The sequence below is a fragment of the Myotis lucifugus genome, unplaced genomic scaffold (genome assembly GCF_000147115.1).
Source record: "Myotis lucifugus unplaced genomic scaffold, Myoluc2.0 scaffold_65, whole genome shotgun sequence".
Taxonomy (NCBI): Eukaryota; Metazoa; Chordata; class Mammalia; order Chiroptera; family Vespertilionidae; genus Myotis; species Myotis lucifugus.
In genome coordinates, this window is record NW_005871113.1 from 1081255 (window position 1) to 1104552 (window position 23298).

Here is a 23298-nt window from a genome sequence, read left to right on the forward strand (position 1 = left end):
GGTGGGGAGCTGGGGGGGGATTCGTTGACGTTCTGCTGGGCAGGCTCCTCCGGTTAGTGCGGGACCTTGGCGGCAGCCGGCCGTCCTGGGGGTTCCGGGGGCCACTCTGAATGTAAGATGGGGCGGGCGATAGGTGGGCGGACCCGGGGTCCAGCGGGCTCCGTGAAGGGTGTGGTTCTGGCCCGGCCCTGCCTCTGGGGCTGCCCTTGGCTCCGCGTAGGTTCTAGTCCCCGCGGTTGAGGAGCCGCTGGAGAGTTCGCCTGTCAGCCCGGCCGCTTCAAGTTGGTGTCCGCCCCGCATTTCGCACCCTCACCCGCGCCGGGACCCGATCACTCTCGTTTTGTTTTGTTTTTTTTTTTGCTGTAATCCGCGTATTCCCGGTTTCTTCCGCGCTGCGCCGGGGTTGTAAGCGTCCGGTGCCTAGGGCCACCCGCCCCCTCCCCCCTCACGCTGGTATCTAGGCTTTTAATGACCAGAACTCTGAGTGTGTTGAGCTTCGGGCACTTGATGGGTGCCGTGCGGGTTCCCTGAGGCACATCCCAGTGAGTCCCCTCCCCCCCTTGGTTCTTGTCTTCCTTGGACTCGGGGCCTGCAGGAGCCTGAGCCGCACGCCCTGAGCCCGCGGGGCAGGCAGCGCGGGGAAAACAAGTTTTCCGGCCCTTCTGTCCGGGGCGGGCTGAGCGTTACAGGCCACAGGAGAGGGCAGCTGCTTTGAGTCTCAGGTGCAAGACAATTAAAAAAAACGGGGTAAGGACACATTAAAACTTAGGAGGTGTGGCTCACTCTATTTGTCCATTATCCAAGAATCGTTGCAAGACTGGAGGGTGAGTTGAAAGCTTGATTCGGTGTGTCCGTCTAATCATGATTCCACTGGTTCTCAACCTTCTGGCCCTTTAAATACAGTTCCTCATGTTGTGACCCAACCATAAAATTATTTTCGTTGCTACTTCATAACTGTAATGTTGCTGCTGTTATGAATTGTAATGTAAATATCTTTATGCAGGATGTATTTTCATTGTTACAAATTGAACATAATTAAAGCATAGTGATTCATCACAAAAACAATATGTAATTATAGATGTGTTTTCCGATGGTCTTAGGCCACCCCCAAAGGGGTCGCGACCCACAGGTTGAGAACCGCTGGCACTCTAATCATTTCATACCGGCTGGAAAACAGAAGATGACAAGGGTTAGGTTTTAGCGTGTACATTCTATGGGAGTTTTAGCAAGATTTTTTTTTCTTTAATTCTTTATTGTTTAAAGTATTACATATGTTTCCTTTTCCCCCCATATGCCCTCACCCCCCCTTGTGCCTGTGTCCATTGGTTATGCTTATATGCATGCATACAAAAAAAAAAAAAGAATTTGTAAGCACGGTTGTTGATCTTGAGACATCCTAAAAAGGAATCTTCCGAGTTTGAAGAATTATATTAAGTGAGTGTATTACTAATCTCTTGCTGCCTAAATTATCCCAGAGTTTAGTGGCTTAAAATGATAAACATTTTTTTTACACCTCGGTTTCAGTAGGTCGGAAATTCACAGATGGCTTTTTGGGTGTCTAGCTCCGGGGTTTCTCATGAGGATATGAAGATACCTGGCAAGGATGTTGCCATGTATTAGCTCCCAAGGTGGCTCACTCACATTCCTGGCACTTGGTGGTTTTTTGGGAAGAGGTGGGCATCTCCATGGACTCCTTGAATGTGCTCATGACCTGGTGGCTGGCTTTCTCTAGAATGAACAGTTCAGGACAGAGAAAGGCAGAAGCCACAATGTCTTAGGTGACCTAGCCACATACTGCCATTTAGCAATATCTTACTGGAAACACAGATCAGCCCTATTTATTATGTGAGAGGAGACCATTCTGGAGGCTGACCAGCACAGGAGGTCTTCTCTCATTTAGTTTATATTTTGATTTTTACAAAATCAATGTGAATTTCACATTTTATCCATATATGTAAAAGGCTGATATGCAAAGTGTCCCCTCGGGAGTTCGACTGGGAGACTGGGAGTTTGATCACTCGCTATGACATGTGCTGACCACCAGGGGGGTGGCATGGAATGAAGGAAGGCCCTGGCTGGCAGCTGGAAGGCCCCGATTGACCCTGATCGCCGGCCAGGCCTAGGGACCCTATCCATGCACAAATTTCGTGCACCGGGCCTCTAGTATAAGTATAAAGCACTTGTCATGGTAAATATACAGGTGTTTTTCCTTTAATAGTTCACTATCTGCAGTGTTTTTTTCAATTTGTCTTTAGGACAAGAGGTTTAAATTTTAGCATTATGTTGTTGTTGTTGTTTTAAATATATTTCTATTGCTTTCAGAGAGGAAGGGAGAGGGAGAGATAGAAACATCAATGATGAGAGAATCATTGATCGGCTGCCTCCTATTGGGGATCAAACCTGGGCAGGTGCCCTGATCAGGAATCAAACTGTGACCTCCTGATTCATAGGTCAACGCTCAACCACTGAGCTACACCAACCAGGCTTTCCTCTTCATATTCATCAAAGCATTCTAAAAGTTTGATTTTATAATCGATCATTCTTTCGTAGAACTTCACTTACTGATCATGACTGACCAGAAGTAATTGCAGTTGCTTGATTTCTAGTCTTTAGGTCTGTAGTCTCAGTATGTGTTACTACCAGCAATAAACGCTCCTTTGGGCTTTGCTCCTAGCCCCCCTTTTATATTTTCCTGTCCCAACAGTCCTGGTGATGTTCCCAGTTTGGGGCCTCTATGTTCCAGCACAGGATGCTTTCGGTATACTATAAGAGTGTTTTTGATCACAAGGAATGACTATATTTGTCTTAATGCTTTCTGGGGGGTGGGACAGAGGTTCAGAAACTAACAGTATTGACTTGATTTGGAGCAGGGCTGGAAAGGTGGGACTGGTGAGGGAAAGTGACAGAGCCTGAAATGGGCCAGAGTTGGTAGTGGCTCAGAATTAGAGTAAATATTCTAAGGAAGAAAACAATCACGTGTTCTCTCCCTCAGCAAGCATTTATGAGCACCTCCTACGTTTTTAATACTGCATACTCTTCAGGGAGCTCAGGGTAGTAGGGAGACAACCATGTAAGCCAGTATTTATTTAGGCCCTACTATGCTTTACCTGGTGCAAGGCATTTTAATATCCATTGTTTCATTTAAGTCCCTCAAAACCCTCTGGGATAGGTTATCTCTGATTTACATATAATGAAACTTGGACTCAAAAAATGTGTGTGATTTGCCCAAAGTCTCACTCAGTGAGTGACAGTGGGTGTGTCAGGAAAATGAAGACTTATGACTAATTTGTTTTGAGGTGTAGGTGGGTCAAAATGCAGTAGTCCTGCAGGCAGTAGAAAATGATGATCAGATGCTTGAGAGAGAAGTCAGGGCTATGGGCATAGTTTGGGGAGTCATTCCTAAAGTAAGATGAAGTTGAAGGAGAGGATAGATCATTATGAGGGAGAATCATCATAACGGAACAGTGAGAGAATCCTATTATCTTAGGAAAGGTTAGCAAATGGAAATAATTTTGTAAAACTCCAGTCTTTAAATAACTGAAAGAAGAATAATTTCTAATGTATTTTTTGTGGTGGTGTTAAAATACACATAATGTGTTTTTAATGTTTATTTTAGCTTTTCAAAATGTCCAAAGAAACTTGTGAAAAAAGAGAGAAGTCTCAGAGAAAAGATACCACCTCATCACCCAACTTTGATGAAGTAAGAATTCTTTTATTTACTAACCCAAGGACACCCTTTTAACAGTTTATTTTTGTGTAATGTAAGGCATACTCCTCCATTTTAAAATGACATATATAACTCTATTGTTCTGCCCTTCTGGCCCAGAAGTCATTTGCTTTTCCCACTCTCAACTTTTGTTATTTTATTTATCCCTCACAACTCCATCAGGTAGGTACTACTATTGTCCTAGTTACATAAATGAAGAAACTGAAGCTTAGGTAAGAAATTTGCCTTGGCATTCCTGTCTTCAATTCTGAACGTCCTCAAAATCCTTCTTTTCATAGAAATAACTCTCCGTTAGACCATTTTCCACATCTTCCTTCTGCATTTACTCAGCATTGAGGATATTTTTCCCATTGACTTTTAAAGAGAGTGGAAGGAAGGGAGGGAGGGAAGAGAAAGAGGGCTGGGGATTGAACCTGCAACCCAGGTACGTGCCCTTGACCGGGAATCAAACCCGAGACCCTTCAGTGCTGTGAGACACTTCAACCACTTCGCAACACTGGCCAGGGCCAGCAATTCCTAAATTGATCTCCTTGCTTCCACCTTTGCTTCCTTGTGTTCTCAACACAGCCAGAGTTATCCTATTAAAATGTAAGTCAGAGCCTATCACCCCTTTACTCAGTACTTTCTAGTGGTTTTCCACTTCATCCAGAGTGAAAACTAAAGTCCTTGCTGGGCCAACCAAGTGACCTACTCGTCCCATCTCTTCTCCCTTTCATTCCAAACTCTTTGTTTCCTCCACCCCATGGCTTCCTTGCTGTGTTCCAGCAAGCCAGCATTCCTGCCTCAGGGCTTTGCCCCTGCTGCTATTCCCTGTGAACTGAAAACACTTACCCTACATAATCACATGGTTTGTTCCATCCCTTCTTTAGGTCTTTACTCTTTAAAATTGCAGCTCCCTCAGCCCCCACCTCCCAATATTTCCCGATTCTTTTCTCTGCTTCCTCCCTCATCCCCCATAGCATAGTGGACACCCTGAATACATTATTTGTAAACTCCTGCTCTAGTTTTTAACCTCCAGGAGGGCAGGGACTTTTAGAGTTTTTTCATTACTCTGTCCCCACTGTCTACGTCTTTTGCACATGGTAGGTACTCACAATATGTTTGTCTTGGATCTGTTGAATCAGTACCCAGGGAAAAAGAACTGGATATATGGGTTTTATTTATAGAAGACTGGTTCCACCATGGCCGAGACACCTCCCAGTGCCCTTACCTGTGCTGTCAGATGGCCTTCTGCTGTAACACTTGTATCCTACCTCATCTCTAGTTTTAGAGCACCTAGCTCTCCTGTCTCTGGTTGAGTCTCCCTTCTAGTTGGGTTACCCTTCCTCTTAACTGTTTGTGTGCCTTTGAACATTGTTCTCCTCTGAAATTTATTATTAATGTAGAAAGAATGTTGATTTATGATAGTGATGAAATAATGTGCTTTATTTTGTGCTTTTCTTTCCTTTTTTCCAAATGCCATTCTTAGGATAAGAAAGAAAAAACCTCAACAAGTTCTACTAGCTCATCTTGCTCTGTAAGATCAATTTCATCAGAGAAGAGAAAACTGGTGAGTGTTTAAATACTATAAATAACTCGGAAAATTATTTATATTAAAGTTTGAATGTACACTGAGGAGGCTTATAATATAAATTCACCCCTATTTTTTCATTAGTTTTCTTTTTTGCTGTGTGTTATACTTTTTGATAGCCAATGGAAAGAAAACCAGGTTGATTTTTTTTTTTCTTCCTTCTACTCACCAAAAAGCATTTCTCAAGTTCCTTATTTCTTTGTGCTGATAGAACCTATCGTTTGGGATTAGACTACATGGATATAAATTTAGACATTTTTTTACGTCTTTTCCCATATATGGTTGTATTTATCTTTACAATTTCCTTTTGAAGTAGCCAAGGCAAGTAGCCAAGTTCTCAGTGTCGTTGGTAGGTTCTGGGACTTTAAATAAACAATTTATAATGAAATCAATTTACTGTAAGCTAATTGATACAAATACAGTTAAGTTCCTACAGCATCTCATCAATGTTATAACAAAGCAATGAAGGAAACAATGTTATTAGAGGACCTGCTGTGCCCAGTGACAAAGCCAGGTTCAAAGTTCTTTCCATCCTCACACAAATAATTGGAAATAGTGATAGCAGACTAAACATGTGAAGCTAGTGCATGGGTGATTGGTGAAGTGTACTTACTTCATTCAAGTTGAAGTTAGGTTTATATCAAGATAGCAACAGAGTTGTGGGTAATACGAGAAATTAGTGAAAGTTCCATGAATGCAGAATTGTGTTTTTAAGAAATTGTTTGTTTTCATATAATGAAACTGCTATTTCAACTTACTGTTACTATATTAACCTTCTTTAAACACTGATTTCATCATATTTTGTCTGTGTTAAAAACCTTCACTCATTTTTTAGTTTGTCTTTCAGGACGCTCTTAAATTTGATCACACCCTAACTCTTCATTTTTCTTTTTTCTTCTGCCTCAAAACTTCTGCTTCTAGCTAGGCTGGTTTATTTTGTCTCTACTGAATTTGTTCTAATCGTCTTTAGCTTTTTAGAATGCCTAGTACTCCTAGCCAAGAATGCCTTTTTCTTTTGCTCATTAATCTTGATTCAATGTATATTCAATCTTTAGCATATATTTTGCCCACTTTTGTTCCAGGTATGTTTTAACTTTTGGTGGTTGATGTTTAAAAATATATATATATATATTTTATTGATTTTTTACAGAGAGGAAGGGAGAGGGATAGAGAGTTAGAAACATCGATGAGAGAGAAACATCGATCAGCTGCCTCATGCACACCCCCTACTGGGGATGTGCCTGCAACCAAGGTACATGCCCTTGACCGGAATCGAACCTGGGACCTTTCAGTCTGCAGGCTCCACTGAGCCAAATCGGTCAGGGCAGTGGTTGATGTTTTAAACACTTTACAACTTATTGTCTCCTTTTCTGCTTTGATGCTTAATTGTATCCTTACATTAGGCTATTTGTACTTCTCTTCTACTTCTCTTTATTGTTTTACTATATAAGCTCTTTGGGAAAGGGACTGTATCCTGTTTCTCTCTTATTTTTCTTGTGTCAAGCCCTGTTTCATCGAAGTACATAGACAGGGTGGCAGAAGAGAGAGTCGACTGATCTGGTTTCAAGTCATGGCTCTGCTGCTGCCCTGCCCTGTGACATTGCAGAAGATAATTTGCTGTGTTTGAGCCTTGCCTACTTTATCTGTAAAATGGGTGATGATAATGATGTCCATTTCACAAGTTTATTGGAAGGATTAATTAAACTATTGTGTCAACCAATTCACTACCACATAGTCATGGGAAAAAATTGTCTCCCAGTCTCTTTCCCCTGTAACTGTAGTGCCACTGCACAACTTATATGTCTTTAATGATAGATTTTTTTCTCCTCCAGAAATCAGATCATATAGACGTTGTGAACTGTAATGTAAAAAGAAGACATGAACTGAAAAGGTAACTTCCCCCCTTTTTACTCTTTTGGTCTAGAATTGTGAGACTAAATATTTAGACTTGCAAAATCCTTTACTTACTTTGATTAGTACTCTTTTGAATGCAAATATTTCTAGGTGCATCACAGATAATGATTTTTGAATTTTGTTAATATAAGTTCAAGGAAAAGTGGAGTGAAATAAAAAGTCTATCAGAATTCTACACTATATAAAAGACACTTTCAAATAGAATGTAGATTAGAATGTAGATTTTTATCTCAGGTGATTTGATTTTTCACACCTTTATAAGATACATACCTTCATTACGTAGAGTAATAGAAGTTAGGAGGCTGATTAATAAAATTTGGATAATTATCTTTTTAAAAATATTTTTATTGATTTCAGAGAGGAAGGGAGAGTGAGAGAGAAAAGCATCAATGATGAAAGAGAATCATTGATTGGCTGCCTCCCGCACGCCCTCCTTTGGGAATTGAGCCCAGAACCCAGGCATGTGCCCTTGACTAGAATCAAACCCGGGACCCTTCAGTCCACAGGCTGATGCTCTATCCACTGAGCCAAACCAGCTAGGGTTGGGTAATTATCCTATCTAATAAAAGAGTAGTATGCAAATTGACCATCACTCCAACACATAAGATGGCCTCCCCCATGTGGACACAAGATGGCCAGCAGGGGAGGGCAGTTAGGGGTGACCAGGCCTGCAGGGGAGGACAATTGGGGGGGGGACCTAGGCCTCCAAGAGAGGGCAGTTGGGGGCGACCAGGTCTGCAGGGGAGGGCAGTTACGGGTGACCAGGCCAGCAGGGCAGGGAGGTTGGGGGTGACCAGGCCTGCAGGGGAGGACAGTTAGGGGTGACCAGGCCTGCAGGGGAGGAAGTTGGGGGGCAATCAGGCCAGCAGGGGAGGGCAGTTAGGGGCGACCAGGCTGGCAAAGGAGGGCAGATAGGGGTGACTGGGCCAACAGGGGAGGGCAGTTGGGGGTAACCAGGCCTGCAGGGGAGGACAGTTAGGGGCGACCAGGCCGGCAGGGGAGGGAAGTTAGGGGCAATTGGGCCAGCAGGGGAGCAGTTAGGCGTTGATCAGCTGGCAGGGGAGTGGTTATGGGGTGATCAGGCTGACAGGAAAAGCAGTTAGGGGCAATCAGGCAGGCAGGCAGGCAGGCAGGCGAGCAGTTGGGAGTCAGCAGTCCTGGATTGTGAGAGGGATGTCCGACTGCCCGTTTAGACCCGATCCCACCCACCGGGATCAGGCCTAAATGGGCAGTCGCACATCCCTCAAGGGGTCCCAGATTGGAGAGGGTGCAGGCTGGGCTGAGGGACACCCCCCCCGGTGCAGGCTGGGCTGCACAAATTTCATGCACCGGGCCTCAAGTTACCTTTTGCTTAAGTTAAGGGCACATTTTCTAGCCTTTGGTTACCCCATAGACTTGTCCACATAGTCTTTGTGAGGAAGAAGAAAAAAATTTTAACAATAGAATATAAAATTTTTAAAGAATGCATTGAAGTTCTGCCCCAACTGGTTTTGCTCAGTGGATAGAGCATCGGCTTGCAAACTGAAGGGTCCCAGGTTCCATTCTGGTCAAGGGCATGTACCCTAACCCTAACTCTGTCCCGGGTCCTGCTCGGGGTGCGTGCAAGAGGCAACCAATTGATGTGTTTCTCTCACATCAATGTTTCTCTCTGTCTTTCCCTCTCTCTTCCACTCTCTCTAAAAATCAATGGAAAAATATCCTTGGGTGAGGATTTAAAAAAATCTAAATTTATGCAAAAAATCCATGATGAACAAAATATAAAATTAATAAAGGTAAGTCCCACAGCATATCAGAACCTGAAACAAAAAATATGGACCTAATTAAAATAAAAAAGAATGCAGTGAAGTTCAACTCGGCTTCAGCATTTACTCAAAATCTGTTATTTAGCTTCAGCCCTTACAATGCTGAATAGTTGAATGCCTACTTAAAAATATTTGTGCATTTATCGCATATTTGATAGACTAACATATTTCTTAGTCATTTCCAAAATTTTAACATTTATCTTGTACTTGATCCTTTGCTATTATAAATAATCCTGAATTGAATCTCTTTTTTTAGTTTATTACTTTTTTTTACCATGATAATTTCTAAAATGAAAATTACTGAGAAATCAAAGAATATGAACATTTTTAGAATCTTTAATTATATTTTCAAATTCCTTTTTGGAACTGTAATCATTTTGTATTTCCACCAGCAATATATGAGAGAGGATCCATTTTTCAACTCCTTGCTAATATATGTTATTTTAAAATCTTTGCTAATTTGATAAAAGAAAATGGTATGTTCTATTTAGCATGTCTGTGATTGCTAGGAAGTCAGATTTATTTTCCCAAATGTTTATTAGCTTTTCCCTTTTTCTCTTTCATTCTTGTTCTGTTTATGGGCTATTCTAGAGTCTTAATACTTTTTGATGAGCTTTTTATCTTCTAAGGCTAATAAGCTGCCATATATATATGTATATATATATACACACACACATATATATACATATATATATATACACATACATACACATATACACATATATATACATACACATATATGCATATATACATATATCTACATATGTACATATAGATATACAAATATTGATACACATGTGTATCTATATATGTATATTATATCAAATTCTATTTTCCAGTTCTTTAAGTTTTATTGATTTTTAATATGCTAAATGGTGAAAGTAAATAGTCATTTACATTTATTATTTTCCCTTGTGATTTTTCCCCATGGCTTTTAAGTTTAGGAAGTTCTCTACTAAAAAATTAGACTAAAAAAAATAAATTAGGTAAATATTTTTCCCCTGTGGTTTTTAAGGGTTTGATATGAAGTATAGCCATTATGATAATTATTTTGTGCTTAAATGTTTAATCTATTTGGAATTTATGTTCTCAGGTTATTTTATAAAGATTTAAATTTGTTGTGTTGTTCTCCAAATAGCAAACCAATTATTCCAATACCAGTTGTTGAGTTATCCTTTTCATTCAATTCCTAATGTAGTAATTTCTACTTTTTATGAAGTGTCAGGCTAGTTCTGTTATTTACTAACTAAAATGATACAGTTCAAATTATGTATAATCGTGTACAATTGTAATGTAACCTAGGTTTCTGTGCTGCTTTACAGACTGAATGTAGACACTGACACTCTAAGAAAGAGACCAAAAATCAATTCGTCATCCCAAGAACCTATTAAACTTCAAGAAGCATCATATTCAAATGATAATCAAATTATTTCACAAAGTCCTTCTTCAAATGGAACTAAAAAAGATCTAAGTAAATGTGTAGATTTTAAAGATAAAGACATTAAATTGATAAATGTTAGGAGTAACCTTGACCATGGAGTTAAAAACCTTAGCATTCCTAAAATTGCCAAAGATGTGAAACCTAAAGCTGAAGGCCAGGCAAATGAAAAACTACGGCCTCATTTACTTGCTCACAGGCAGAAGATGAAAGATCTCAAGAAAGAAAGGCACAATAAATACAGAGACACTTTTGAAAGGTGTGTTTTGGAAAAGTGCAAGAGAATCCAATTTTCTCAGGATTATAATTCCAACAAGATATTTAAGGAACCCCAAGAATCTAGAAGAAGGAAGGTCAGTTTCAAAATCCCAGTAAAATCCCATGATACCCACCAGAAGCCTGTAGAAGAAAACATTTTCCTTTTAGAGTCAAGCAAGTCAACGGCTAAGCAGAAGAAAAAAGGATGCCTCGAAAACTTTCAGGTTTCATTAAATTTGATGAAGCAAAAAAGTAAACATTTGTTTTCAGATTTTACTTGTAAGCAGGCTGTTTGTGAGTGGAAAGGAAAATATCATCTTGAGCATCAAGAAAATAATGATTCAAGTTCTAGTGAACACCAGACCCAGGTAAGGTACTACAGAATAGAGAATGTAGGTTTTAGCAAAGAGTAATATTGTTCCCATTACTAATAATGATCATAGAGGACTGGTTCAAATTTAGTCAGGAAGATATGTGCTGGTTCCTGTATTTGACCCCTTTAATTCCACGTCTTTAGGAAGATATCCTGGCAAATATCAAAGATCCATAATAGAAGGGAATGCGTAACAATGTAGAAACACGCAATTACAGATAGTCCTTTAAAAAAAAGCACTATTACCCTTTACATTTTGGCTCAGTGGATACAGCATCGGCCCGCGGACCAAAGGATCCCAGGTTTGATTCTAGCCAAGGGCACATGCCCAGGATGCGGGCTTGATCCCCCCAGTAACTGGTGTGCAGGAGGCAGCCAATCAATGATTCCCTTTAATCATTGATGTTTCTATCTCCCTTCCTCTCTGAAATCAATAAATAATAATAAAAAAAAGCACTATGGCCCTGGCCGAATGGCTCAGTTAGTTGAAGTGTCGTACTGTACACCGAAAGGTTGCGGGTTTGATTCCCAGTCAGCACATACCAAGGTTTGGGTTCGATCCCCAGTTAGGTGCATTCAGGAGGCAACCAATCAATGTTTCTCTCTTTATATATCCCCCTTCCTCTCTCTAAACTCAATTAAAAAAACCTATCCTCTGGTGAGGATTAAGAAAAAACAAAAACACTGGCAGTCTCTCATACTCTTCTTGAACCCCAGGTACTATAGAACACCCAGAAAGATGAATATTAAGTTGTAGAGGAGACATTTTTGCGTGATTACTTTCTAGTTATTGGAATTAAAGTTCTTTATAAACTGTTCCTTTGATTGCAGCTTTATCTGACTTAAAGTCATTTAGACATAGAAGCAGTAAGTAAACATTGTTCTTATCTTGAAAATATTGTCTTCAGCATGTGGTTGACAGTAGAGAATCATCTTAGTATTATGTTGTTTTGTTTTCCTCACAAATTTTTCAGTACATAATTATTTTCCTAAAATAATGATTGTACTTTACAAGGAAATAATTGTATTTTCTGGAAGTAGTAATCCTGGTATGCTTTCCTAAGAGAAAATACTCCTTTTATTGCCTAGATTTTATAGTCCTTTGATACAGTCCTTCCACAGATTGCACTCTATCTCCAGCTTTACAAATTAATGTTCTAGAAATTATGGTTTATATACTACTTTTATAAACTTAGTACTTAAAAGTCTGTGAGGTAGAAACTCATCATGGTTATCTGACCCCAATGTCAATGTTGCCAAGGTTAGACAATCCCACTGTAGGTATATGCTTCATTCTAAACTAATAAAATTACTTTTCATTTCAGAGTTTTGAAGCACAATGTTCTTCAGTGTCATATGAAAGTATTCCGGATACAGATCAAGAGGTTAATAATATACTTATCTACTTCTAATGTTTTTAATGAAATTAAGTCAAACAGTTTCTATTTTAATAAAAAATAATGACTTTATATGAAGTATATACGGGTAATATGAAAATAACACCAATATCTGTCCTAAATCAGTATGTAAGTTCTTATGAAGTCATGAATAACTTTTTGGAAAAGTGTTTACATTTTCTTAATCACCTTTTTTTTTTTTTTTAAATATATTTTTATTGATATTTTACAGAGAGGAAGGGAGAGGGATAGAGAGTTAGAAACATCGATGAGAGAGAAACATTGACCAGCTGCCTCCTGCACACCTCCTACTGGGGATGTGCCTGCAACCAAGGTATATGCCCTTGACCGGTATCGAACCTGGGACCCTTGAGTCCGCAGGCCGACGCTCTATCCACTGAGCCAAAGAGGTTTTGGCTCTTAATCACCTTTTTGCTTTTGTTTCTAATCAACTTGAATCTGTTTTTGAATAAAGAGCATAGAGCCCATTGTCCACAAGTTACATAACTTTTGATTTAATTATATCAGGCTTTTGCATGCTTTATGCCTGGACTTGCCAAAATGCAGTTTGATGCTAACATATTTTTTACCATTTTTAAAAAATCTTAAATAAGATGAAAATGTTATTCAGTGAAAGCAAGAGTGCAGTCATATTTATTATTTTTACCTCCTGCATCATTTTCCCAGCTAGAATCTCCTGATTGAACGTCATAGGATTATTGCATATTTTGTGTTCCCTAGTCCTGAATTGAAATTAGATTTATAGAACAATGTATTTTCCTATTTTTAAGAAGACTTTAAAACCCGTATTGATTGTGATGGGTTTTTATTTATGACAGTCAGTTGTATTTTTCTGTCTTGTGGGCAAGTAACCCTTGATTTTCCCCTTTGCTGTAAAGCTATATTTAGATTTTAGTTTTTCTTAGAAATCTCAAGCAGAGCACTCATCATCTAGATATAAATACATTTGTCTCCTAAAATACTTATAGTAAGAATGGGGATGAGAATAACTTAATGTGAGGGTCTACTATGTACTAGGCTCTGTGGGAGGAACTTTGTAGCATTTTATTTAATCCTCCCAAAAATAGTAAAAAGAAATAGATATTTAACATTCCTATTTTGTAGATGAACAAACTGGGACCCAAGGTGGTTAAATACTTTGCTTGCCTAAGGTTACCGCAATAGTAAGAGAGCTTTTTAAAAACCCTGTATATGTTTATAAGTCTGTATTCTTTTACCATGCTACATCCATATTTTTGTCAATGTTTTTCTTCCCATAAACCATCTCATCTTAAGTGAATTAATTAAGAATTCATTGCTTTCTAATTAATCTGCAGAGTAAATAATTGAAAATATTTTACTGCGGGTCTTTTACAATTTAGATGCAGATAGTAGAAGAGCTTCATGCTGCACGTGTGGGGAAAACTGTGGATTTGCCTGTGGTCCCTCCTCCTGGAGAGTTATCAAGCATGGAGATTGACTTGGTAGAAGATGCTGTGCATTCCTCTGCTGGTATATCCGATATCCATATGATGACCATATTTATAGTCTCCTGTGCTTTTTTAAGAATGAATATGCCGACATTCAATTTTGATAATATTTGGATGAAAAATGTTAAAATGTGCTCATTTGAAATTATAAAGAACGATGTATTTCTTTTAGCTATAGGAGTAGGTCTAATATTTGTCTTATCATTTGTTTTTATATTTCTCACATTATTAGGCAGATATATCTTCTGTTTCTCTTTTTGCCAAGGGGCAGTAGTCAGAGTCAAGTTGTTTTTTATTTCTGCTATTAATCATAACTTTTAACAACTAAGTAAAAGCACTGATCAGAAAGAATGCAAATTGCTTGAAGTTATTATATGCCTGGATTTCTTATTTATATAGTAAAGTTTTGATCATTCTTACTAGTGGGAGAAGATAATGATAGATATTATTCAAAATCTATTAATATGCTATTTTGAATTGTATATAAAAATAGTAATGATATATCACATTCACATTGAATTTTTCAATTTATTGTTTTTGTGTATATTAACCTGATTCTCTCACAATGGCCCTATAAATTTATCCATAAGCAATTCATAATATTCTACTGGTAGATTATTAATTATTACTGTTCCTTCTCTTAAGAATTGGAATAAATATATTTTTGTTTTTGTTGTCTGAAGGACTGCCTCTCTTAATGCTATCAAAGTTCTATGATAGCAAAATTTTAGTTTTTAAAGAAGTCCATTTTAAGTGTCATGAAATCCTAACTTGTCTCTTTTTCTCTAGCAAGTACTGCTTCAGACAAACATCTTCTAATTGTTATTGATACAAATATTCTGATGAATCATCTCAAATTTGTTAGAATTTTGAAGACAACAGAAATCCCAGGTATTTATGAAACATATTTTGAGTTGATATTTTATGTTAACAGTAATATGGGTATTTCTCCTTCCCCTAGCACATTTCCTTTTGGATATACTATCAAGCATATATTATGCATAATCAGTTTAAATTAAAAAAAAAAAGAGGTCCTTCTAAGGTTACCTAGCTATCTAAATGGACTCTTCTTTAATCTCCAATAGTATTTATTTTTGTAACATTCTTTTGACACAACTGTTTTTTATTTCCATTTTTCATATATGTGTGATTTAGTAACTCTAAATATTTCTTGACTTCTAAAACATCTTTTTTATTTTTTTAGGGTTTGACAGGCTTGTGTTAATAATTCCCTGGGTAGTTGTACAAGAGCTAGATCGTATGAAGGCAGGAAAACTACTGAAATATGCCCAGCACAAAGCTATACCTGCGGTTCGTTTCATCAATGACAGTCTCAGAAGTCAAGATAGAAATCTATGGGGTCAATCAATACAACTTGCATCCCAAAAACTTTGTAGGTATTGTTCTCTCATGTACTTCCTGATTAAGATTTGTTGGGATTGATTCATTACTGGAGGGAAATGGTGCAAAACTTACAAAAAATTTATAACCATTGCCATGTAAAATGGCAGGACATAGTGATGGGTTGGGGTATTCTATTAGGCTTGGCTTGGGGATCTTTGATTTTTAATTTTATGCTTCTCCTAGACATTCTTAGGTTATGTCTATATTTCACAGATAGTGACGTATGGTTCTGTGTGCATAGTTGTATATAATATACTACTTTGGATTCTTTTTAAAAATACTATTATTGCCTTGGCCAAGTAACTCAGTTGATTAGAGTATTGTCCCGATAATGCCACGGTTGTGGGTTTGATCCCCGGCCAGGGCACATACAATAATCAACCAATGAATGTACAGCATAAATAAGTGGAACAACAAAAATTGATGTTTCTCTCTAAAATCAATTAAAAAATAAAATTTAAAGTTAAAAATACAAAAATATAATAAGAACAATACCGTTATAGAGTGATGAGAGCTATGAGTGATCTAAGTTGCTAATCCATCACTACATGCAGTTAATACAGTGCAGAGGCAGGCATTGTCTCCTCTAGTTTGTCAGAATCTGTAATAGGGAGGTGTCTTTATAATAAAGATCTGTAGGTTTTCTCTTGATTTGATTTATTTCCATATTAGTTTAATTCATTTTTAAATCATTCTAGCCTTAGAGCCTTTATGTTTTATAGAACTTTTTTTTTGCGGGGGGAGAGGAATGTGTGTGTAAAGAACACTGTTGCCTCTGCAAAGTTTATACATCCATTTACAAGATTTATTTAATTCTTAAAAATTTGTTTCTTCCCAATTCAGAATTATTTATATATTAAGATTTACATTGTTATAAATATCATGGACTTATATTGTTTACCATACCCGTATTTACCACAAGATATGAAAGAATTCATTCTAATATGAATATAATTATGGTATTAATGCTGAGAGGGCTTTTAGCACAGCTGTTTAGTCTTCGATCTTTGAAGAAAAGGGGCGTCCACCATTCATTTATTCATTCCATTTATAAATATTTATTAGTATATTCCAACTACAATACTTATGTACTTTAAATAGGAACTTCATGTGACTTGTTTAAGAGCCTTCAAAGGAAAATCTCAAGTAAGTATCACTTATTAGAGTTAAAAAAAATTAAAATGTTTGAATACATTAAATTGAACACCTTAGATGGTCTTTTTCTTCTTTTTATTATGCAAAATTTCAAATGCAGAAATAGAGAAAATAATATAATGAATCCCTTTGTACTTATCACTCATTTTCAGTAATTATCAGCATTTGCCATTCTTGTTTATTCTCTCACTTCCTTTTTCTCTTCTCCCCTAATTCCTGGAACTTCTGTAATAGTTTGAGGTTAATCCCAAATATCATATCATATTATTTTTACCCATAAATACTTAGGTATGTGTTGCTAACAGAAAAGATTCTTTTTTAAACAACCACACAATTAACAAAATTAACCCCTTATGTAATCCATAATTTCAGTAAAGTCCCAGTCCTTAATAAGAGAAAGGAATTTTGCTTACTCAATCTTTTTTTTAGTTTGTTGATACAAATGACGTTTGATTATATAATAATATAGATAATTATGTCCATTATTTTCCAGACCCTTTTCCAAAAGCTTTACACCTAAATCTCATTCAACCTTATAGTACCATGGACGATAGTCATATTGGCCCCATTTTACTGATGAAATGAGACACAGAGAGATTAAGCACTTGTTCTAGATAGAAATTTCTTCAATAGATTAGCTTTGATAATTAGTTTAGAAGAGTTCATTTGAGAATAGATATTTTGGCCACACTTATTATTTTTAGATGCTTACTACGTTTCTTTTGACTGTTCCATTTTCATGTGCTTTTTTGATGCTTTGACCTCTTCAACCCCTGCTTTTTGATGGTTAAGGAGGACAAATCATAGTAGCTGTCTTAAACTTCTGTGTTGTTTCAATTTCTGGGTGTTTTCCTTGAACTCCATGTTTTACTTTAATGTTTGAATCTTATTTGGCCTTAGTTTTGTTAAGTTGCTTTTAGTTATAAAGTTGTAGATATAATAATAGATTATTTGTGTAATTGTCTATGTCAGATAATATATAAAGTACTTAATGGTTTATGGCCTCAAGTAGGTGATAATTCTTGTATCCTCATATGAAAAGCTTATACAGATTGATTAGAAAAACTAAATATGCCTTTCCCCAAGTGAATGAAGATTAGTAATAGGTAATTCACAAAAGAAAGAAATACAATTAGTCAGTCCTTTGTTCATTGCATATATCTTCCTGTCTGTTGGCTATTTTGAATGTTGTTAATTTCTTTAACATTTTTTAAAATTTCTTTTTATTGCTTCTAAATTTAGAAAGTTACTTTCCCCCAACACCTGCTAGGAACACTTACATTGCTTTAGTGCTTTGGGAATTATGAATTAGTAACTTTTCAGGAAAGCATTTATCTGTGTATATCAAGAAGCCTAAAATATAATTCTCTTTCTAGAATCCTAAAGAAATAATCAAAGATGCTCACAGTGACTTATATAAAAATGTTCATCACAGCATCATTTATACAGCAAAAAATATGAAACAACCTGACTTTCTAACAATTGAAGTTACATTTAATTCTATACTATATGAAAGAATACTATATTTTGAGAAATGTTAATGACATAAAACTCGAATAAATATTTCATGAATATTCTTGTGATTTTAGGTGTGTTTTCCAGCCCCAGGTATCCTAGAAAAAGTGATAGAATAGATATTCTTGAACTTTGATACCTTTAGAACAGTACATTATAACTTTTAAACCTTCTTTTGTCTGTTGGATTCAGTGACTTAAACTTATCTAATGATTTCGAGCTGCCGACTTTGCATTACTGTGTTATTTTCTCTGTGAGCTAAAAGAAGGAAAATTGGCTGCTGTAATATATGTCTGTCTGCCTCACTGGTTGTCTGATAAAGAATTGAATTAAATCTCCTTCAGGCTCATGTTCTGAGATCAGCTGAGTTATGTCTAGACTTCACGATAAGATTATGAGCTCCTAAAGAGTTTGTCTTTGCATATCCAATTACTTAGCCCAGTGACCTGGCACAAATTCAGTCCTGTATAAATATTTATTGCAGAAATGAATGAGTTTTCTCATTTGAATGTTCAGAGAACTAAGTATCATATGGTAAAGTTTGAGGGAAACAAAACATAATCTGGTAACATTGCTCATTGGCTAATATGTTTTGAATTTTAGTGTGTAAGGGACTTCCCAAGTGCTTAACTCAGTCTTTGGGTCCAGGCTCCAAAAATTATTATCCAGAAGTGGGTCTGAGAGTATGGTCATGCTATATCTGTATTATTGGCAGGCACCCTGGGAGTTCTGAGGCAGGTAGGATAAGGACCTAGGAGAAGCACTGTTTTGGGTTCTATTTCTGCACATTCCAATATTTCCATAAAAACCAAGCTTTTACCCCCTGTTTTAAAGCTTGGAGAATGCCAGGGGACACCCTGTCATCCTCTGTTAAACAGTTGTTAGAGATTATTTTTGTGTTCTCTGCCTTCTCCTGTACATCTCTAAACGTTATTGCTTTAGAGAATAAGGAAAAGCAGACCCACGAAAGTGGTTCTGTTCTGGTAGAATAGTTGCTTATAATCTTTGCAGATCTCTTTTAAGTTGACATCATTTTAAGCATGATATAATCATAATTTACTAATAATCTCTAATTGACTGAATTAAGACTAGAATTCATAGCTTTTGGTTTCTAACCCTGATCATATTTTTTTTGAGTTTATTTATAGGTATATCCCATTACATTTTAGTAGAAAACTAAAAACTTTTTCAAACTCACAACTATATGCTACCTGAGTTCTAGATCTAAAATTCTTAAGGTATTATTTTGCTATGTCATATCTTCTTTTTATTTACAAAAATTTTTTTGTTTAGATGTTTTTGGTATATAAGTACAGCCCAGATTATACATAGAGTACCCAGATTTCTAATGTGCTGAATGATAATTGTTTTTACTAAATTTGCAGATGGATTCAGTGATGAGAACAATGATGATCGAGTATTAAAATGCTGTCTTCAATACCAGGAATTATTCCCTAGTTCTCTTGTTATTCTGTGCACGTGAGTTTCATGGTCATTTTCTTCTTTTTTTAAAAAGTAGCAAAAATTGGCCCTAACCTGTCTGGCTCAGTGGATAGTGTCAGCCTGTGGACTGAAGGTTTCTGGGTTGATTCTGGTCAAAGGCACATGCCCAGGTTATGGGCTCGATCTCCAATGTGGGGCTTGCAGGAAGCAGCCAATCAGTGGTTCTGTCTCATCATTAATGTTTCTCTCTCTCTCTCCCTCTCCCTTCCTCTCTGAAATCAATAAAAATATGTTTAAAAACAGTAGCAGATTGTACCAAAGAATTTTTAAAAATCATACTGAATCTATCATACCAACAATTAAAATAATGTGTACTTTATAAGTCTGCCAGTAAGCATATTCAATTATATTTCATGTTCTTTTTTTGAATTTTATAAGGTTATTTGAGCCAAACTGATGACATATGCTGGGGACCAAGATTCCTCTTTTATTTTTCTTATTGAGGTATAATTGACACATAGCATATTAGTTTCAGGTGTACAACAATGATTTGATATTTTTTATATTATTAAATGATCACCAAATTAACACATCCATCACCATGCATAGTTATAAAAGATATTTTTTCTTGTGATGAGGACTTTTAAGATCTATTCTCTTAGCAGTTTTTGAATATGCAGTACAGTATTATTAACTACATTCACCATGCTGTACTATCTCACATTTTTGCTATGAAAGAAAGATTGAAATCTCAAGTAGATGAAGTTTCATTTCAATTTAATTTATATATAATATTCAGAAAACTTTTGAAAAGCAGGGAAATATCAGTTTAATATCCCAATGAAATAGTTTAGAAATACGAATCTGATATTTTTTTGGTTATGAGGCAAGAAGGTTAATTAATTGGTACATGAGAAAGGGGTCATTTATGTTGTAGTTGTGTCCTTGGTGCCTGGATTGGAGTCCTGGACCTACCACTTATCAGCTTTGTGACTTTGGAAGGTTGCTTAACTTAATTTCCTCTGTGTAAAATAGAGAGAGAAGAATACCTACCTCATGAGGTTATTGTATTTAATCACATAATATATATGAAGGACTTAGTGCCTAGTATACAGTGTGATCTCAGAGGTTTTTTCCCCTTCTCTCTTCTTCCTCGCTTTCCTCCATTCTCAACTAATATTTTCATAACTTAGCTCTGAGTTATGAAACTATGTTAATGCTAACCAAGATTGCATTCATCATGTATTTTAAAGGCTCTGGGAAGCATTTATTGCAGTCTGTTGAGGTCTTGCTTCCAGGCATATACTCTGTTTAGCTCAAATAAACTTTTATAAAAATTCAAAAACAGAAGAGAGCGAAAAGGCTCTGAAAGAACTGAGAAGAACAGTTTTAACTTCCTGTTTTAGTCTGAATTTTAATCACTGCAGAACAGTTTCAAGATCATGCCTAAATTCTCTGAAATGGAGTGATTATGGAAATGAATGGCTCTAAGATTTTTCTTGTAATGGGGCTTGGTCTATTATTATTTTAGCTCTCTTTAGCTCTCTTTTGGTGTTAAAGGAAACATCACAGATTTCTATCTCTAGGTTTTAAATTATTTGGTATTTTTAAATCTACAACATTTCATCTCAGAGTTTGTTGAAGGCTGAAATAGAATTATTAATATGCTAATTATTTTGAATTTAGATTAGCTAAATTTGAGCACTCAATACGTAATAATTATTCTCTAAAGCTCATATGATGTGATTCTATTGTGTGTTAATTCTTTTATTTTCTTTACTTAAAAAAAATTGGTCTCTTGTTAATATATATGCTGAGAATTACAAACCTCTGATTAAAACCTATGTATTTTTAGTTGCCAAGTGAGTGATTTATCTTATAAAAAAGTAAAAAATAAAGTATTTTTTTCTCTTTAACCAACCTTAGGGATGATAGAAATTTAAGAAACAAAGGCCTAATAAGTGGTGTGAAGTCACTCAGTAAAGAAGAATTGAGTACAGAGTTCTTAAATTTGTCTCTGAACACAGTTACATGTCATCAGCCTTGTGTATCTAAGCAACAATTGAAAACAGGTAATATTAGTATGAATAACTAGAAATGTATCTTATTTTATATACTAAGATTATTGATAACAATTGTAATTACATAGAAAAATTTTTATCTTGTACATTTAAAATAATATTGGAATATTTACTCACATAGATGTTAGAGATGAATGAAAATTGTAATGGTAATACAAAAGAAAACATAACAGTATTGCTTTCTACATATACTTTTACAAATTAACTTGAATGTTTATTGTTCACACACAGTTTACATATTTATAATTATTTTGTGCATACTATTTTGTAACTTGCAGAGTATACTTTTTAAATTAATAGTGGCTTTGGGACATATTCATTTGAAGTAGAAATATTTAGTTTTATTTATTTTTAAAAAATATATTTTTATTGATTTCAGAGAGGAAGGGGGGGGAGAGAGAGAGAGAGAGAGAGAGAAACATCAATGATGAGAGAGAATTATTTATCAGCTGCCTCCTGCACGACCCTCATTGGGGATGGAGCCCACAACTGAGGCATGTGGCCTGACTGGGAATCGAACTTTGACCTCCTGGTTCATAGATTGATGCTCAACCACTGAGCCATGCCGGCTGGGCTTTAGTTCCTTTTTAAAATTAGCTTCATATTCATAAACTTCTATTATTACTGTAAAAACTCAATAATAGAAAAACTTGGCTCTAGTACTAGTTCTTTTTAAATTAATAGTTAAGAAAGCTAAAGGCTTTTTTTCCCCCTGACCAAAATAATCTCTTTTTCCCCAGAATAATCTCTTTTATAATAGAGTGTGATATGTGATGGAGTATTATATTAAGCCTGACATAATTTAAAAACACATACTACCTTTTCCTTCTGTGGGGAAAATAATTATTGAAATCTCTAATATTGTCTATACTTTTATATAAAATGGTACAAAAATTCATATATACATTTGCTACTTATTTGACCTTTCTGATAGTAAAATTTCTTTAGTCATAATATTCAAAATAGCATTTAGAAGGAATAACAGGACATGTTAGTTTATAGTTTTTTGGGGGTACCATGCTTTTATTTTGCCCATTATGTTACTGTTATTTTAAATACTTAGTTTGTGTTTGTAGAGATAAGCCAGTTAATATTTTGAATTTTACAATAACTTATAGTTGTTTTGGGGTATCAATTAAATGATATAAATTAAAATAATAAAACTCATTTTAAAAGGGTTGGGCATAAAGGTAGTTAAATCAGAGATTTTGGTCCTTTCAAAATAGTTCATTGACATGAGCTTCAATTGGAAGGATATACTATTTTTTGGAATAAAACACATTTTGATCCATACTTCTTAATTTTCTATTGTACATAGAATCAAAGCATTCTCATGATTTTTCTTTTTGAAAATATTAAAATCAAAATTATAGTTAAAATATCACACACATTTCTTTTCTTTTATCCTCACCTGAGGACATTTTCATTGATTTTTAGAGAGAAGGGAAGAGAGGGAGGGAGGGAGAGAGAAAGAGAGAGAGAAACATTGACCAGTTGCCTTCCGAATGCACCCCAGCCGGGGCCAGGGATCAAACCCCAAACTTAGGTATGTACCTCAACTGGGAATCAAACCCATGACAATGTATGGATGATGCTCCAAACAACTGAACCACACCCGCCCTGGCCACACACATTTCCTAAATTTTTATTTTAGTGACACTATTTAGTTGCCTTTTGTCAAAAATATAAAGCATTTGCTAATATAACATGGTTTATGTTGAATCAAAAACA

General features: G+C 36.1%; 1 protein-coding gene across 2 annotated transcripts in view; it reads left to right on the top strand.

Moving 5' to 3' along the window:
* The window catches only part of SWT1 (SWT1, RNA endoribonuclease homolog), a 57770-nt gene that overhangs the window by 128 nt on the left and 34344 nt on the right, over positions 1 to 23298 (top strand). The window contains exons 1-11 of one of the 2 annotated variants that reach the window (XM_023754735.1): positions 16 to 281; positions 3617 to 3700; positions 5196 to 5276; positions 7130 to 7188; positions 10336 to 11077; positions 12408 to 12467; positions 13862 to 13991; positions 14759 to 14860; positions 15174 to 15362; positions 19429 to 19522; positions 21413 to 21558. In XM_023754735.1, coding sequence (XP_023610503.1) covers positions 3626 to 3700; positions 5196 to 5276; positions 7130 to 7188; positions 10336 to 11077; positions 12408 to 12467; positions 13862 to 13991; positions 14759 to 14860; positions 15174 to 15362; positions 19429 to 19522; positions 21413 to 21558 — 1678 coding nt within the window. In that variant the 5' untranslated portion in view covers positions 16 to 281; positions 3617 to 3625. Of the gene's footprint in view, positions 1 to 15; positions 282 to 3616; positions 3701 to 5195; positions 5277 to 7129; positions 7189 to 10335; positions 11078 to 12407; positions 12468 to 13861; positions 13992 to 14758; positions 14861 to 15173; positions 15363 to 19428; positions 19523 to 21412; positions 21559 to 23298 lie in introns of those variants that run through there. The other variant, XM_014456814.2, reaches the window with a different exon arrangement.